This window comes from Trachemys scripta, chromosome 12 (genome assembly GCF_013100865.1).
Source record: "Trachemys scripta elegans isolate TJP31775 chromosome 12, CAS_Tse_1.0, whole genome shotgun sequence".
Classification (NCBI taxonomy): domain Eukaryota; kingdom Metazoa; phylum Chordata; order Testudines; family Emydidae; genus Trachemys; species Trachemys scripta.
The window spans coordinates 30956153-30970299 of record NC_048309.1 but is presented as its reverse complement, the minus strand read 5'-3'; the positions used below and the strand labels follow the sequence as shown (position 1 = coordinate 30970299).

The window sequence follows — 14147 nt, the reverse complement described above, 5'->3', positions numbered from 1 at the left end:
AAAACCACTATGGTTAAGAAAGCCTATCACCTTTATTTTGGCTGCAAAATTGGAGATCAGGACAAGAGGTGGGCCCCACACATATGCTGCAACACTTGTGCAACAAATCTTCGCCAGTGGTTGAACAGGAAAAGGAAATCTATGCCTTTTGCAGTGCCAATGATTTGGAGAGAGCCAACAGATCATACCAGCAATTGTTACTTCTGCATGGTGCCTCCAGTTGGGAAAGGTGTGTCAAAGAAGAAAAAGTGGACTGTACATTAGCTATACGCCCAGTACCCCACGGAGAAGGACTGCCGGTTCCTGATGCACCAGAATCATTCTCACTTGAGTCAGACGAGGAAGAGGATGAAACTTCTGGTCCTGAACCATCAATGTCCCAGGACCCACATTTTCTCCCATCCTCCTCCTCTGAACCACACCTCATAACACAAGGTGAACTGAATGACCTTGTCAGGGATTTGGAACTACCCAAGAGTAAGCCAGAGCTATTGGGCTCCAGACTACAGCAGTGGAATCTCCTGGCAGGTGATGTTAGCCGTGACCGTCAAAAGGATCTTGTCCCATTCTTCATCTAAGGTGATCTTGTAGCCTGCAACATCATCGATGGTGTGATGGCAGCCCTCAACATCGTTCACGATCCAGATGAGTGGAGACTGTTCATTGATTCATCAAAGACGAGTCTTAAAGCTGTTTTACTGCATAATGGCAATGTTTTGCCATCAATTCCAGTTGGTCATGCAGTCCATATGAAGGAAACCTATGACAACATGAAAAAACTTTTGAAGTGCATAAACTATGACCAACATCAGTGGCAGCTTTGTGGCGATTTGAAGGTTGTTGCTCTCTTGCCTGGTCTGCAGACTGGATACACAAAGTACTGCTGTTTTCTCTGCGAATGGGATAGTCATGCAAGAGATTCCCACTACATCAAGAAAGATTGGCCCCTCTGACAGTCATTGGAGCCTGGGAGGAAAAGTGTTCAGCATCCACCACTTGTTGACTCAAGGAAGATTTTGTTACCACCCTTACACATCAAGCTGGGTCTGATGAAGAACTTTGTCAAGGCCATTGACAAAACACAAGCAGCTTTCAAGTACCTCCGTGGAAAATTTCCAAGGTTAAGTGAAGCTAAGATAAAGGAAGGTGTCTTTGTTGGTCCTCAGATTCGTGAACTTCTTCGAGATGATGCATTTGACCATGCACTACGTGGCAAGGAAAAGACGGCATGGAAAGCCTTCCAGTTAGTGGTAATAAATTTTCTCGGAAACAACAAGGCAGACAACTACAGGTTGTTGGTGGGAAAACCTCCTCAAGGCATACAAAAGCCTTTGTTGCAACATGTCACTAAAGATACATTTTTTGCACTCTCATCTAGATTTTTTTCCCACCGGACTGCGGAGCAGTGAGCGATGAGCACGGCGAGCAATTTCACCAGGACGTTGCAACAATGGAGAAACGCTATCAGGGCAAATGGAGCCCATCAATGCTTGCAGACTATTGCTGGACAGTGACAAGAGATGCTCCATTTAATGAATACAAGAGACAAGCCAAGAAGCGCCGAGTAGACACTGAATAGGACTAAACTATGTACATAATAGTTTTTTGCCTTTTGTTTCATAATAAATTTTATTTCTATAACCCTTTTGCTGATTTTTAAAGTGTTACATAAACAGGACAGGTTAAATATTATCATGTAAAGCAACCATAAACACATGAAAAGACCTAGGTTTACAATTTGATTAAAACTCTACTATCTACACAATATACGTAGACATAAAATGTAAAAACTTAAATATCTTAGAAACAGTAGCCAATCAGTTGTTTTAATTGTCATATTTGAATTCAGCACATCAAAATACATAATAAATAGCACATTTTATCTCTGAAGCACACGACTTCTCAAAAATTGTAAACCAGTGTAATAGGTAATGAAAATTAAACATGAAACATTGGTAACACTAGTAGCTTTTCTGTGCCTTGTAAAAGTGCCCATTTTACAGTAAGCCTTTGAAGAGAGACCACCTCTTAGAAGCGAGCACTTTTGCTAACTCCCAAGAGTGGTCACTCTTGGCAGGTTTTACTGTAGTGCTCTGCCTATAATCTTAAATTTTTAACTCGTGGGTTATACTGACATGACACCTGGACCCCTGTTCCTTTGCTTACATGTGTGGTGGTTTTTTTTTGTTTTTTTTTTAATTCTTATGTTAAATATAAAGAAATTTCAAAATGCAAAGAATCATGCATTTTTCACTTCGTGTTTTCTTTATTTTAGAATATTGTGGGTAATGCTAGGCCTAAAGAAAAAGGTAATGAAATCCCTTCATCTCCTGAAAAACGGGAGAAGTTTAAAGAACAGAGGAAAGCAACAGAGAATGCTAAGAAGGACAAGGATGAAAAGGCATTAAAGACAGAAAAAAGATCTAAACAACCTGATAAAGAAGGAAAAATAATAGTCATCTCAGAAAAAGGCAAGGTCTCTGAAAAAAATATACCTAAGAATGGGAAAGAAGACAAAGAGAATATATCAGAAAATGATATGGAATATTCAGTAGATACACAAATTGAGAAGAAATCTGAAAATGACAGAGTGAAGAGTCTACCAGAAAACATAAAGGAAACTAAAAGAAAACGTGGTAGACCACCTATAACACCCCCAACAGGTTAGTACTTAAAATATTTGTATTTAGGCAGTAGTCTAAAAAATCTTGTAGGGAATGGGAGATGCTGAGCAGCTCAGCACTGCATTCTTTTCTGATTTGGGGCATGGGGCTCTTTATGTTCTAAGTACATGGAAATAAATGTTGCTCTTACAGCACTTATTTTAGCTCATTCACTTCAACCTCTCGTCATGACAATCTATAACATATTTGGTTGTATTTTAGAGAGGTCTAAAAATTTAGTAATAGAGACATGATTTTTAAGGAGATAGTGTCTATAGATCAGCTCTGCAACTAACATGACAATATGTGATGTTATAAATGGGATTATATGGTAAAATGAATATGTTTACTAAAGAGTCAGTCATGATCTACCAAAATAGCTAATAAGAGGAAAGGAAATAAAGAAAATTGCAGAATTAGAGAGATACTAATATTGTTTTTTATAAAGCTCTGAAAAAGTGAGTTTGTATTTTTTTTAAATATACAAATCTGAGGATTTTAACTGACTTTAATGGTATATTTAGTCAACTCTCATTCCTCTGGTTTTACGTAAATTTGTAGAGCAAAGTTCTCAAACATTGCAGCCAATAACATTGGAATTAAGAAGGCGGAAAATACCTAAAGGAGGGGAAGTTCCATCAAAACGCATCAGGGTTGAAAAAAGCTTGTGTGAGTATTTTTAGTACTTCAACTTTTGTAACTTAGGGTATTTTATAACATTGTTCTTTCTATAATATTGTCTTTGAATTTTAATTTTAGATGGTCTAAATGCTATGTGTGTTATCATTGCAACAGATTCCCTAGATAATTTACGTCGGATATTGAAGTGTAGCAATATTGTAAGTAGTCCCCACCAAAATCTTGAAAGCAAGATTTCATAGATTTTTTTTTTTTTTTTTTTTTAAGACTAGAAGGGATCATTGTGTTCAAATCGGACCTTCTTAAGTAGTGGAGGCCATATAATTTCACACAGCGATTCCTGAATCTATCCCAATAAATTGTGGTTTTAACTATAGGATAGCTTTTCAAAAGACCTCCAATGCTGATTTAAAGATTTCAAGTATGGCGAATCCATCACATCCTTTGATAAGTTGTTCGACTGGGTAATTTACCTTCACTATTAAAAAAATATATATTTTCACCTTATTTCTAACCTGGATTTATGTAGTTTCAACATCTAGCCCTTGGATCTTGTTATGCCTTTGAATGCTAGATTAATGAGCCTTCTGCTAATACCTCGGTAATCCCATTCCCTCTGAACTTTAACATGCCCTACAAGATTTAAGGAGCTCAATTTCTTTTTAGATTATTTGGATGATTGTCCACATGCACATTCCGCTGATGATGGTACACATTTTCCTCATGTACTCAAGTTTGGAGTCTTTTGGCGAGCAGTATATGATGCACATGTGCCCCAAGGGTACTCTTGTTCTGCATCAAGGGCATAGGAAAGTGGAGTGCACCAACTGCCACTTAGTTCTATTCACAACCTCTTAGCTTTGAAATGAAATAGCTTGCTGACTCTGTGACTGTGAGCAACTTTTTGCTAGTCTTATGGTTAGTTATTAGCTATTTGTTTGCTTTAGATCGGGGGTGATGAACCTACAGCCCGTGGGCCGGGGCCGGCCTGCTGCTTCATTTCATCTGGCCCGTGGCAAGTCTCTACGCTGCGGGCTGGAAGCCCCGACACTTGGTGCCCGCCCACAGGGCTGGAGCCGCGAAAGCTGGCTTGCCCTGCTGCGGGGGGAAGCTGTGGTTGCCAGACTGTTAAAAGTCCAGTTGGCTCTGCACAGTTTCTGGAAGTGACCGGCATGTCCCTGCAGCCACTAGGAGCTGAGGTGATCAGGGAAGCTCCGCACGCTGCCCCCGCCCCCAGCGCTGGCTGCGCAGCTCCTTTTGGCCAGAAACTGTGGTCAATGGGAGCTGCGGGGGGTGGTGCCTGTGGGCACGGGCACTGCGCAGAGCCCCCTGGCCTCTCCGCCTAGGGGCTGGACGTGGAGGCCACTTCTGGCAGCTGGGAGCCTGCCTTAGCCCTGCTGTGCCACCACCCGGGAGCTGCCCGAGGTAAGCACTGCCTGGCCAAAGCCCACACCCCAAACCCCCTGCCCCAGGTCAGAACCCCCTCCCACACCCTAACTCCCTCCCAGACTCTGGCACCCCCACCTGCACCCCAAACCCCCTGTTCCAGAGTGGAATCCTCTCCCGCACCCTAACTCCTTCCCAGACCCTGCACCCGCACCGCTACCCCAGCCCTGGGTCCCCTCTCAAACTCAAAGTCCCCCAAACCTCCTCCCCCACTGCTGCCCCAGCCCTGAGCCCACTACTGCACTCCAAATCTCATGGCTCCAGCCCGGAACCCCCTCCTGCACCCGAACCCCTCATCCCCAGCCCCATTCCATAGCCCGCACCCCCAGACGAAGCCTTCATCCCCTCCCACCCCCCTGCCCCAGCCCAGAGCCCTTTCCCGCACCCTGAACCCCTAATTTCTGGCCCCATCCCGGAGTCTAGGGGACGCACCGAGCCTCCGCACCCCCCCGGTGGGGGTTGGAGCTGTGAGCACCGGCTCACTCCGCTGCGGGGGAAGCCTCGAGCACGCGCACCCACCCACCCCCTGTGTGCGTGGCTGTGTGTGTGGCCCACGACTGATTTTTTTTTTTTTTTTTTTTTTTCTGTGGGTTAGTGGCCCCTGATAGAAAAAAGGTTCCCCATCCCTGCTTTAGATAATGTGCCCATTGGCACTTTTCTCTAGTTTTAAGTAATGTTAGTAGATAAGTATCCAAGTTACAGAGTGGCCTCATGAGGTCTCCTGGCTTTAAGTACTGTCTGGCATGCAATAAAGCAATGCCTATTTATGATGGTCCCATTAAGTGCCTTTATTGCCTAGGGGAATTGCATATATCTGGGAAATTCTTGATTTGTAAGTCGTATAGTGCCTGGACAGAGAAAGAACAGAGAAGTGTACTTATATGACTAAATTCATAAGACCAGCTTCGGATCCTAGCTCTTGAGGTGCCCCCCACCCCTCTCTTGGAGCCAAAGAGTGAAAGTGCAGGCTCCTTATCCGGAGGGGGCCCCATCTTCATCCAGATCCACCAAGAAATTAGTGGGCAAGACTGAGTGTGCGGGTAGCCCTACAGGGAGATCTCCCACCTGTTCTTACTCCCATCAGCACTATTTGTTCTCAGACTTCACCGTCCTGTATAGTTCTTGTGTAAGCTCAGTTCCATATTGGTCCATAGGAACTGGTAGTGAGCTGACACTAAGCAAAATCAGAACCTTTGAAACCTCACTTCGAGAGACTTAGCACAGATAGCAATCCATGATATGATTGTGGCATCATCAAGACCTTTGCGTTGAAAGGTGCCAGCCTTGGCACCATGGTCAGTATTCGTAGACCTAGTGCCACTTCTGGCCACACCACTGCATCAGCTGGCACTGAAGTTTATGGCACAGAGACTTGCTGATCATGCAGGAGCCAGGGTCACCTCTTTTATCTGCTTTGCTGCCATTTGATGCACTAAAACAATGTTGACAACTTCTCTCCTGCTACCCTGCTAGCCTAACTCTTCACTCCATGAGCCATAGCTCTTCTCTTGGATGTGGAGTATTCTCATCAACCTCATGTGAGGCTTCAGGTGATAACAGAGAATCTGGATGGGACCTAAACTCTTCATATAAGGGATCTGGACATTCCTTCAGGGAAGGATACTGGGAGACTCCACCACAAGGTCCCTGGTTTCCCATACAATGGCCACCGGGACAGTGCCTGTGGGTTCCAATTTGGCCATATTGGGACTCGTGATTCTCCTACAGTAGGGCAGAGCCTCAGGATAGACTCCAGCAGTCTGCAAGATTACTTCCACCAACCATGGCCTCATAAGGTGTGCCAGAGCCAGCACCTCCCCACTCCCCACCAGAATAAGGGGAGGACTTGGATTAGGTCTCATTACCAGGTGATATACTGGCTCTGGTGGTACCGTCGTCATCATCCCTGATGAAGCTGGTGTCCCGCAGACTGTCCTCAAATTGATGACTTTTGGGGATTCCAAGAACAACTTAAGAAGATTGTGCAGACTCTGCAAATCCCCATGGAAGAAGTTCAGGAGCAGACCTACAAATTGGTGCATATACCCCGGTCCTTCACACCAGGAAAAATTGCCATTCTGGTGATTGGACCCAGTGAAAGTGTTGTCAAAAACACCAATCCACAGTAGCTCCTGCCTCTTGTAAAAGGGACAAAATATCAGGTTCCACCCAAAGGGGCTCAGTTCTCTCATGTACTTCCAATGCCGCCACCTTTGTTCGTAATGAAGGCCAATGAAAAATCCCATCAGTATAAATCAACACCCAGAGACAAGGATCCAGAGAAACTAGATTTATTGAGTTGAAAAGTGTACTCGTTGGTGAGCCTTCAATTAAGGATTACCATTTACCAAATCCTGCTGGCCTGCTGTGATTTTAGGAATTATGAAAGAATACAGGCCTTTGTGACAAACTTCCCTCAGAGCTGAGGGGGAGAATTTGGGAAGAGTCTCAGAAGATGATCTTGTGGCTAAGGTGAGCCTACAAGCAGCTCTGGATGCAGCAGACACTGCTACCAGATCAGTGACAAGGATCACGATGGCGTTTGTCCTGCTTTCAGGAGGCATCCCCTGTGAGGTGTAGGCGACAGTAGGTATCCCGTTTGAAGGAAGCACCAGTTAATGGTGGATGATGACCACAAACAATACTACATTATACCCTTTGGACTCCAGGCTTCACTGAAGGTATTTACCAAGGTGCTTGCAATAGTAGTAGCACCATATCTAAGAAAGATGGAACATTTTCATATACCCATACCTTGACAGCTGTCTGATATGAAGCAGATCTTCCTTAACAGGTCTCGTAATCCATCCACCTGATGCCCTGTCTGTTCCACAACTTAGATAGGACTGAAAGTCAACATGCAGAAATCCAGCTTGCCTCCTCTCTAAAATATAAAGTAATTTGGAGAAGTTCTAGACTCCACCAAATCAGTGGCTTATCTTCTCCAGGACAGATTCAAGAACCTGTCATCCCTTATCCTACAGCTAGAACCAAACCCACATAAATAAGAATGTGCCTTGCCACGTTAGGACACATGGTCTCCTGTACCTTTTATGATGCCATGTGCCAGACTTTACCTTCACTGCGTTCAGGTCTGGTTCAGGCTCTCGTATGCCCTTCCAGGCATCACTTGGATATGCCCCTCTTACCCTCCTCCTCCCACAGTATTGTAGTACAGTCTGTCCTGGAAGAACCCTGTGAATGCCTGTATTGGATCTACTCCCATCCTCCCCTCCGATCCAGGATTATAGCTATAGACACTTTGCTCAAGGCAGGGGAGCACACATGAGAAACCTTTCCAAGAGATTGATATACATTCTTGCTTCTCTCTGGACCCAGAGAGGCAAGAAACTATATCAGTCTCTTGGAATGCTGAGATGGATGCATGGCTTACGAGTCCTTCCTTCAGTACATCACAGTGTGATTAGCCCAGGTAATAGAGGACGATACGACCACCATGTTCTACATCAACAGGCAGGGTGGGGTAAGATCCTACCAGCTCTGCCAGGAAGCCATCAGACTATGGAACTAGTGCATCACACATTGTGTTTCTCTTTCGGTCATACATCTACCTGATCTACAGAATACTGTAGTGGGCAATCTCAGCAGACACTGCTGTACCAGCAAGGCCCTTAGTTTTTGTGTTTTACTGTTTTTAACCAGAAAAATCTCAGGTTTTATAAAAGTTATTTGGTATTTACCAGTATTTCACCTGAATTTTAGACCACTTGTGTACATGAAAATACCAGTTATGTGAGAGATCATTATATTACATTGTTCATTGTTACTAAATTAATCTAAATGTAAATCCAAGACCATTTATTAAAGTAAGGCACTGTAGTAGAAGATACACACACTTACACATGAGTGTGTATGTCACTGCTCAAGTCCTAAAAAGAGAAGTGCAGAACTCCCTAGACCCAGCTCTCTGCTCCGGAAGGCGAGATGGCAAGTTGGTAACCAGATAACCTAGCTGCTATCTCTCTTTCTGGAGTGGGCCTGGAAGAGGTAGAGGAAGGTAGTGTGAGGAGATGACCACCTTGCTTCCCAGCCCACTCCAGAAGGAGAGCTGGGTAACCTGGGTCACCCAAGTTACCCAGCCACTATCTCCTGGTCCAGAAAGGGGAGCCAGGCTAGAAGTACTCTTATTTTCTTTTTGTCCTTTATTTTCTGTCTTCCAGTTCCCCAGTATTAACCCTGACATGTATTCAGAAAACTGAAGTTAAATTTTTGCACCAATTTTCACCTGTTTCTTAATTTTTGAAATAAACACTGATAAATTTCCCCAGAAATTTTAAACAAAACAAAAAGTGAAAATGGAAGGGCCTTGTCTACCAAACACAAGTGGGAGATCAAAGATTCTATCTTTTGGGACATATTTTCAGACTGATGCTAAACCTGGATAGACCTGCATGCAAAATGAGATAACAGGAAAAGTTGGATGTTTTGTTCCAGGGGATGAGTGAACCCAGGCTCCATAGCCTATACTTTCCTGATCCTGTGGTTGGGAGCTCTGATTTATGCCTGTCCACTAATTCCCATGGTCTCCAGAGTGCTCTGCAAGATAAGACAGGATTCAGCCAAGCTGATCCTTGTAGACCTGGTATGGCTGTGGCAGCTTTGGTTCCTGGACATCCTGAACCTGTCAGCTTCCCAGCCCAAAACCTCACCTTTGTTTCCCGATCTCTGATATCACAAATCAAGGGGGAAATCCTACATGTGGATCGGAGATACCTTTATCTGAGGGCATGGAGGTTGGATGGTTGTTGACTGTAAAGTATGCCTGCTTCTCTTCAGTCAGGAATATCCTCATGTGACACTTTCTTGGGCACCCAGGATTGTGGGTCCCTTGTCTCCAGTACGAGGGAGTACATCCTGTGATAGCTTTTTGTCAGCTCTTGTACACTGCCAGCCTTTCAACTACTCACTCTCCTCAGGACTCTGCCAATCCTATTTTGCTTCGCAGGTTAACATTAGGTGCACCTCAGTCCCCAAAGCCCCTTTGAAGAGAGTTCCCGGTAGCATCCAGACCCTGTCACTGGACACACTCAGTGATTACCAGGTAAGCTGTTCCCCAAGAGACAGTGTGTACACAGCTGGAAGGTTACTGCTCAGGATCAGGTCCTTTATAATAATACAGCACTGTAATCTATTTATGTGGTCACCAAATGAACTAGGGGTCACCAAATGAAATTAATAGGCAGCAGGATTAAAACAAAGAAAAGGAAGTATTTCCCCCCCCCCCCCCCACAACCTGTGGAACTCCTTATTAGAAGATGTTGTGAAAGTCAAGACTATAACAGGGTTCAAAAGAGCTGTAAGGTGCCACAAGTACTCCTGTTCTTTTTGCTAGATAAGTTCAGTAGCTAGGGGATAATCGGGATGGGCAGGGGGGATGGTGTCCTTAGCCTCTGTTTGCCAGAAACTTGGAATGGGTGACGGGATGGATCACTTGATGATTACCTGTTCAGTTCATTCCCTCTGGGGCACCTAGCATTGGCCGCTGTTGGAAGACAGGATATTGGGCTAGATGGACCTTTGGTCTGACCCAGTACTTCCGCTCTTATGTTCTTATGGTGAAAACATATGTATAAAGAGAAAAGATTCACAGATATTCAAGTGAGTATAGAGTAAAAATAAAACACATGGTTACAAATAAAACTAAAGTAAAAAGCCCCTTTCTGGAGACTAAAATGTCACATCACCAACTTTTGTCTAAAGCAGTTTCTCTCACTCAGTCTTTCTGCAGACTTGCTGATTTTCAGTGAATCCAGGATTTATTCGTTCACAAGTCATCCCCCTCTGCTAATGGTGTTCCTCCATGAAATGAATAATGAGGTGTTGTTCTGGCACCCCCTGTTATACTTCAGTAGACCTTTGAAATGCTTTCCTGTTGTTTGTTCTTCAGTGTGCTGGCGCCATATTGAATTCACACACCCCTGCCAACTTCCGTTTCTGGTTGACTTGACATGGAAATGTAGCTCCCTTTTTTTTTTTTTTTTTTTTTTTTTTTTTTTTTTTTGGCTTGCTGTGCTTAATTTACATTTAACAGAGAGATAACTCTGCCTGCCTGCCTACTTGCCTGCATGGAAGGAACCTATTTCTTCCTTTGGTTACAGACTTTAAAGTTTAATATTAGTAGGTATACATAATTTCTCCTGTAGTGTTAATACATACCCTTCACAATTATATTAATGATCAGTGTGTCAGCAACTTTCATTTGATACCTTACATGACATTCTTTATAGATAAATATATCACAGCAGTGTGGTCGGTTGGTGTAATGAGTTTGGCCTGACAGGAGTTGCTGGCAGAACAGTGAACTTTTTGCCTGTTGGCTCTGAGGGGTTCTTAGGCTCATTCTTCATAAATAGCAGGAAGGACATTACGAGGGAAACTTACCTGGAGAAATGGACCAGGTTTTCTCACTTGCGCCAGTGGAAGTCCATCACCCCTCATCACTGCTTGATCTCTTGAATTCTGAATTACGCACAGGAGATAAAACAAAGTAATTTATCCTTGAATTCAGTCAAAGTACATTTGGTGGTGATTTCAGCCCATCATGCACCTATAGACAGCCGTACAATCTTCTCCTAACCAACTGTGATCAAGTTCCTCAAAGGCCTGATTAAGGTGTTGTCTAGCCCTAAGTCTAGCTCTCTTGGCTTTAACGAGAGCACCCTTTGAACAGTTACCAAAAGGTTCCGTCTTGCATATGTAAATGAAAACCGTTTCTAGTCGCCATCACTTAATTGAGGAGAGTGCTGCAATCTTTATTCTCCAAAAGACTTCAAGCTCCCACCTACATTACATAAGATCACTGCTTAGGAGTCGCCAGCAGTGGAATATGCATATGGACAATCACTCAAAGGAGAATGGGAAGTTACTTACCTGTTTAGTAATCAGAACTCCAGTTATTGGAGGTAGAGGCATAAGTGATCCGCAGGTGTTAACCACATAACCAGTAGTACTTCATTGTCAAGCTTCAATGTTTTCATGATTGACAGCGTATTGCACAATGAAATTAAATTTATTATGCTGTTTAGCTCAGGAAAAGTTGAAAAACTCTCCAGACAGCAATGAAAGAGACCAAATTAGGAGACGATCATCAAGGTTGTCATCCAATGGTAGTCCTGAGATAATAAATACAGATCTTGTTACAACAACTTTTGCTGAAATTGGACCTTTGAAAGATCCAGCATCTAGTCCAAAGGAACCTGAGGAACGTAAGTACTTTGTTGTAATGGTATGCTCTTGGGTCATTATGAAGGAGAGTTGTTTAGTTGTGTTATAACTAATTACTAAGATGAAGTTTAAATGACATCCACTTGCAAAGAAGATTGATAAAGTTGATTTCATGTTTAGCTTTTAAGTGTAGTTGATATATTAGAATTCCCTTGAACTGGGGATAGATTGCCTAGATAATCCAGAGTAACTGTTTCTCTGACATTTAAGGGATCCTTGTTGGAACTAGTTGAACCATATAGAATATTCATTTATTCACTTACTAATTAGTTAATTACTATTGCACCCTAGGAACCCCCCTGTAATAGACCAGCACTCCATTGTTAGGACCTGAACGAACACTAAACAAAATGACACTGCGATTAATTGACAGCCCTAGTTTAAATACCTTGGTAGAGCCACTCCATTCTCTCCCCGACTTTCTCAGGAAATCCAGCCTATTAAACCCAATCGGGCTGTGTGGTCTTTTGGAATCACTGGATTTGATGAGGGGCATGGAATGGCGTTAATGTCATGCTCCCCATCAGTACCTACCCTGGGCCAGGGAAGCTAATGATCCAACCAGTGGACCAAATTCAGTGATGAATACTGGTCATGTGCCACATTGTGCATACGCTAAAAAGAGCTCCTGGATGTGATATTCAAACACTAAGAGGGAAGGGAGTGGAAGTTTTGTTTCACACATTCCTATTATCCACCTAAAACAGAAAATGGTGAAACAAACGCATCTTCTTTTGCCTTAAGTCTTTTCCAGTATTTTGGCTATCTGATGTTTGTTTTTGTGTATTTTGCTCCCATAAACTCCTTTTTTCTTTTTCTTATAGTTCAGTTAGAAATTCCTGTTGAGTCTGACCAAAACGCCTGTGAACAAGCACCTCAATCTTCTGGCGATGTATCACAGACCACACCGCTTGATGTGAACATCAGTTTAAAGGAAGAAAAAGTTGATGACCGTGAGCTCTCCTTTACATCTACTGAAACCCAAGAGCCTTCTATTACAGGTTCAAATTTAGATTTAACAAATCTAAAATGTGATGCCTTCTTTGTATTTTTGTGTATTTATGATAGAACACTGGCGCTAGGCACCTTTTTTTTCTTTTAAAACATTTCTCTATTACATGATTATTTACAAAAAAAAAAGGGGGGGGAAGGTGGAAGCATTTGAATGAATGCTGGAAAAGGAAAAATACATACTTTATTATAGATTAACTTTGGAGTGGTTATGAACAATTTTCTGCAAACACAGTGGTAATTTTGCATTTCAAATGATTGGATTTTAGCTGTGTGAAAGGTAGGGTAACTCCACAGTCTCATATATGCAATAACCATACAATCTTGATTAATATATTTGTGTTTTGTGGTCCCAAATAAGATTAAACTGATGTTTAAAGTGATATTAATTTCTTCTATATATTTCCCCCCTTTTTTAAATCTCTGCAGGGGAGAGTTAAGGTCGTTGGGGTATCCTAACTGTGCATTTCCACACTGTAACATGTATGGATTTCCTTAAGTTAACCATAACTTTGAATTTTCTGGGGTTGTAATTCTTCTTTGTGGGGATAATTGACATCTCTTTAATGTTTCTTTACCCTAAACATAATAATACATATTATGGGGGGAGGGATAGCTCAGTGGTTTGAGCATTAGCCTACTAAACCCAGGGTTATGAGTTCAATCCTTGAGGAGGCCACTTAGGGAGCTGGGGCAAAATCAGTACTTGGTTCTGCTAGTGAAGGCAGGGGGCTGGACTCAATGACCTTTCAGGGTCCCTTCCACTTCTAGGAGATAGGTATATCTCCATACTTTTGATCTTCACTCCATTTTAACATAGTTGTGTGGAATTTCCATTGTTATATATTTTATAATTATTAGAATTTTCATACATAAACAGTAAATTAGAAGCCCCAAGAGAATGTCATGCTGTGAAAATTCCAGTTATTTGAAGATAGGAAATTTTGAAAATTAACTTCTAAGGCTCGATTCATCCATTCTTGCTAGTGTATGCCATTCTGAACTAGTGTAAAGCAGCCAGAGTATATTGAGCAGTTATACTGGATAAACAGCTGCTTGACATTGTTAGAGTAGTAGATTATACACACTTGATTCCCTCTCCCTCTTGCCCTTATACGTCCCTTTGTACACATGCTCACAGTC

The 14147-nt window shown here is 42.8% G+C and overlaps 1 protein-coding gene across 1 annotated transcript in view; it reads left to right on the top strand.

Moving 5' to 3' along the window:
* The window catches only part of PHF20 (PHD finger protein 20), a 167948-nt gene that overhangs the window by 69271 nt on the left and 84530 nt on the right, over positions 1–14147 (top strand). The window contains exons 5-8 of the mRNA XM_034787648.1: positions 2276–2663; positions 3225–3332; positions 11795–11974; positions 12818–12994. Of these exons, the coding sequence (XP_034643539.1) occupies positions 2276–2663; positions 3225–3332; positions 11795–11974; positions 12818–12994 (853 nt within the window). The remainder of the gene's footprint in view (positions 1–2275; positions 2664–3224; positions 3333–11794; positions 11975–12817; positions 12995–14147) is intronic.